The sequence below is a fragment of the Limulus polyphemus genome, unplaced genomic scaffold, assembly GCF_000517525.1.
Source record: "Limulus polyphemus unplaced genomic scaffold, Limulus_polyphemus-2.1.2 Scaffold7477, whole genome shotgun sequence".
Taxonomy (NCBI): Eukaryota; Metazoa; Arthropoda; class Merostomata; order Xiphosura; family Limulidae; genus Limulus; species Limulus polyphemus.
In genome coordinates, this window is record NW_013673087.1 from 11658 (window position 1) to 16816 (window position 5159).

Here is a 5159-nt window from a genome sequence, read left to right on the forward strand (position 1 = left end):
CAATATTTAATAAAATCCTTAATTTCCACTGGTGTGACCCACGTGACACATTTTCTCTTAGCATGTCATCATCCCTATTTTATCCACCACCTCTCGGAAAAGTATGAAATTAAACGTAAAATACTCTATAAAATCGTTATTGCTCAAACAAACCATAATTTTTAAAGCCTTCAATTTTGTTTGGTTACAGAGCTTTTAAATAGAAAATCAGACCCCACCTACCACATCCTCTTTCACAATTCGTTGATGGTTCTCTCTTACGTTTCATTATATATTACCTATAACCAATAGAAAGTCGAGGTTTTCATCTATCAAATGACGTATTGTCTAACATGTTCTGAACCATTAAATGTCAATTTCATCAGAGTACAAGATTCGATCCTGTGGGAAAGTTAACGACTAGCTTGAATGAATTTGCAAGGGCTCTTGTCACATAGTTAGAAAGCCAGGATAATTTTGAGAGGTAAGTGAATTTGTCTACTTTTTGCATGTTCTTAATCTGTATTCTTTGGTGCATTATTTAATTAAATAAAAATTATTAAGTGCATTACTATCTATAGTATAAAAAATTAGGATTAACTTTCTTCGAAAACCTGAGAGCAAGAAAAAAAGAAGATTGGGTAAGTACTTTATATCTTGTTTTTCATATTTATTCTTTATTTATTATTATAAAAGTAACTAAAATCCAAAAATACGGATCTTTTTAAGTTATTTAAGACTAGATTAGGTAGAATAAGTAATAATAACATAATTAAAATGGTTCATGAGGCACACGTGAGCAGCTCATGGGTGATGTAATGTGATAGCGTAACGTGAACTGCACATTCCCCGAGTGATTTAGAACTTATAATGGCACAGGTAGTAGTTATACACGGTTGAAAGGGCAATAAAACAATGAAATTTAATTATAAATAGATGTATACTGTTACGAACTTAGAACTACTTAGGATAAATGGATGTAGTTTCGTGTCAAAATTTGAAGTCATTCTAGTAAAAAAAAAAAGGTTTATTTGATTGTGTTTTTTTTGGTGGTTACAAGGTTGGTCAAATTTAATTGTGTACAAAGAGGTCACGTGGTCAGTCAAATTGACCGAGCCTATGTTGAGAGAGTAATCACAGGTAACCGAGTATAGTAGACATCAAATATTAATTTTGAGAAAATTCCCCAAAATATTAGGATTGTTTTTCATTAGTGACTGAGACTTTTGTTTTTAGAAAACTAATATATGTTTCTAAGTGTTATAAAATGTGACTGTTTCTTTTACATTGAAATGCTATTAAAATAACCCTCAAATAAGAACTTAATATCATTATATTAGAAATATGATTATAAATGTCACCAAAACACATTTACAGGAAGCTGTTGATCGTGTACAAGAACTTCTTAGCCAAGAAAGACTGGTTGGTGTTATTGATGACCGGGGAAAGTTTATTCACATCACCAGAGAAGAATTGGAATCTGTTGCACAGTTTATTCACCTTCGAGGTCGTGTATCTATTACTGAACTCATGGAAAGCAGCAATAATCTTATAAACCTTCAACCAGACCACACAGAAGCCATTTTTGTACAATGAATGAATGTTATTTAACATAAAGAAATGGAAAATTATCATGCGTGAGATGAGCTTTTAATAAATTCAAACCAAATAAAAGCTTATGCAGTTGGGAAAAAATGTTGAATGTTACTTTCATACTTATAAAAAACAACATGACATTTAATTAAAAATATATAAATGTATATTTTTTGTACAGAGGAAATTATGTAACCTCCTTAGTAAATCTCCTAACTAGTATATGGTTAGTTTAAGCTTATTAAAAACACAATTAGGCAAAGGCTACTGTTCAACAGGAATTGGTTCCAGGAAAATTAATTACAGTATTATTTGTAGGTATAACTTATAACTCACATGTATAAATACATAGTAATAACTTAAATGGAAAACTAGGATTGATTACAGAAATAGCAGCTACATTAAGAATATAATCAACAGTTATGTAATTAATTTTAAATGTTCTTGAGATGATCATAATTAAACCCAATTTATTTGTCACAACTGCGTAATGTGATAAATTCATATGTTAGGTGATTGATAGAGTTATGAATTAATACATGGTAGTTAACTACAAATTCCACATTTTGAGCTTTGTAATAAATTATTTAGTAAAGTTAAAATCTGCTGTTATGAGAAACTAACATAAAACCATAGTGACATTTTACTGATACTGTATTCTTCAATATCAATAAAAACTAGATTGTAACTTGCTTCAGTTTTAAGAACTATTTTTTGTATTATAAAATGTTTCATGCTGTTGTGTTTAAACTTTGAGTACTTCATAAAGAAGTAGTATTTATTTCAAACAAAAAGTCAAGTTCACAGGAGAAAAAATGTAATAATTTAAAGCTTTATTTCTTATAACCAAGTAAGGAACAACATTCTTGAGTATAAAATAACTGAAAATGTTATCTGCAGCACTTAAAGTTATCAACTTTGCTTGGTGCAACACAATAGCAAAATTGTATTTTTATTTTTGAAAACAGCTAAGCATAATACTTTACTTCACAATTACAAAAGCACTTACTTTGTAATAGCCCAATAGTGTATGGCGCTATTATTGTTTGAAATGTATTTTCTAACTACACATAATTGAAAGCCTGAATGCAGTATTATGCAAAATAAACCTCTATTCAATATTGGTTGAAAGTTGAAACACTATGAAACTCATTCTCAAAAAGTGAACACATTTCTTTGTAACTGTAGAGATAAATAAGCTTTGTTGTTCACTGTACTAATCCACAGTGAAGCGACACATTTCAACAGTATACACCATTATTTCAGATGCAAATGACTTCTTAGGAAACTGTTTAAATAAGGCTGTTACATGTTAGGCTTTACAGATCACACACATCTACCAAATCTAAAATCCTTCATTTACTTGTCTAAAAGTAAAATTTGCTTGAGCAAATATTCCACAAAGTGAAAGACAATTTATCACATGATAGTTTATTCTTTAATGATATTTATAATACTTAACAAATCTGTTTAGCTCTAGAGACAAAATAAATCCTTCTCATTAATCTTGTAAGTCTTTGCTGTGATATAATTATTATTTTTCTCTTCATGAATTATTTTGGTTCTCTTAGAAACTCTAATTGATTTTTGAAGCATTAAAGTTACAAGTCAGGCATGGATTCCCTTCTGTACTGTAGCCCATGCCAGAAACTTACTAAAACCACACTCAATAACATAACACCAGCAACCAATTCTAACACTGCCAAAACAATAATTTTAAGGCTGTCGAAAAACATGATTAATACAAGGTCAACTGTAACCATTGCTATGGTGGTTGTAATGCCTAATGTCCATGATGCTAACACACAGAAAGCTTCTTCACATCTAACTTTTTTGAACCCTTTTCCCCAGCCCTCAAAGTCACTGCCAGAATATTCTCGCAGAATGAACAAACTGGCCAGTGCTGCTTCTGTCATGAAAAATCCACACAGAATTCCTGTAAATAGGTAGAGTTCAGGCCCATCTTGCACTATTGTTGCCCCAAGGATTCCTAAGAGTAGTGTCACAAGTCCAACACCAATTTGCAATGACCTTAATAACCATACATGTTTTTTATGGTTATATCGTTTGTCTTGAACATATTTTTCATTCAAGTCTTGATCATTTTGTTCACAGTTTTTCATGATACAGCTTTAATATAATCTAGACAAATAAAAATATTGTAAAATGAAATGTGTTAGTTTATACCAGGTAACAAAACTCATACCAAGACAAGCTGAAAACTCAAATTCCTCATAGTTTCTATATATAAAACAGAGGATAAAAGTTGTTACTTTATCATATCACTCCCATGTTATAATCCTTTAATGCTATGACTGGAACATTTATAATAATTCCTTCTCAATCTGAGAATTTGTAAAAGAAACTTCATTAATAAAAAAAATTAAAGTGAATCTCAAAGGAATAAATTATTTTTCCCAACTACAATGCTCACTGAACTATATCTTATATTTACAGTTGATATCCAGTGAATTTAACATCCTCAATGTGTCAATGCTGCACAATTTTAAGTCCAAACTTTACACTAAAACCCTTTAGTTTTTAGTTGCAGTTAAAAGCCACACTCAAAGTGTTAATTATAGAGAAGTGGGGTTACTTTGAAAGAAAAGATCTGGTATTAAAATGGAAGCTCACTGCATAGAAAGTTATATACAGGTACCAAAATATCAAACTTATGCATCCATAGAAGTTCAATGTCAAGTGAGTGTTCTCATATACAAAGTACCAGTTAAACCTAAAACAGCTTGACATAGAGTCAAAACAGAAACAAACTTTTAATATAACCTGAATTTTGCAATGCCAAGAATAAAACATTACATTTAGTGTATTTAATTTCACATTTAAGAGTTATAATTTTCCTAAACTGAAAATATATTTCCAAACATACTTACCTCCGCTGACACTAATAGCTATTTCTCGATCTTCATCTGATGTTGTGTTTACTTGCTCCAGTCTTTATATATCCCACTCGGCAATACCTAATTTGCGATACTTTATGCCGGACCTCACACGCTTTTTTTGCAGGTACTGTATATAAGCACTGTATGCAGACAATAAAATCACTTTTTCAAGACTTACCACATTCCAGTCACTAACATTAGCTCTTAGTTGAGACGGAGAGTGTCAGCGGAAGTAAGTATGTTTGGAAATACATTTTCAATTTAGGAAAATTATAACTTCCAAAACATACATGCCTCCACTGACACTAATAGTTAGAATCCCACATTGAGAAGGCAGAGGGGCTGGTGAGGGCAGAGATCATACAGAAAGTGTCTGCAGAGAACAAATATGTACCACAAGAAGTGGTATCAAAGTGGGGAACCCAGCACTACATCCAGAACAGGTATGTTCTTCACACAGAACTACAGAAAATTGAAAAGGGTGGAATATAATACAAGTATGATGGACCAACCCTCGACCAAACAGCCGATGTTCCACAACTCGGGTTGGACTTAAGGGGTCATGGTACCCATATCCCACGTTGGTGGCCAGAGCAGTTGGACCACATATATATACATCTTTGTGAAAGGATCCCTACCAGTAACCACAAAACGATGCTTTTCAAACCCCTGGATGTATGAAAGAAA

At 31.7% G+C, this 5159-nt stretch overlaps 1 protein-coding gene across 1 annotated transcript in view; it reads left to right on the forward strand.

Moving 5' to 3' along the window:
* LOC106474647 (DDRGK domain-containing protein 1-like) overlaps nt 1-1674 on the forward strand; it is a 12311-nt gene extending 10637 nt beyond the window's left edge. The window contains exon 8 of the mRNA XM_013935338.2: nt 1357-1674. Coding sequence (XP_013790792.1) covers nt 1357-1575 — 219 coding nt within the window. The 3' untranslated portion in view covers nt 1576-1674. The remainder of the gene's footprint in view (nt 1-1356) is intronic.
* The last annotated feature ends 3485 nt before the right edge of the window (nt 1675-5159 follow it).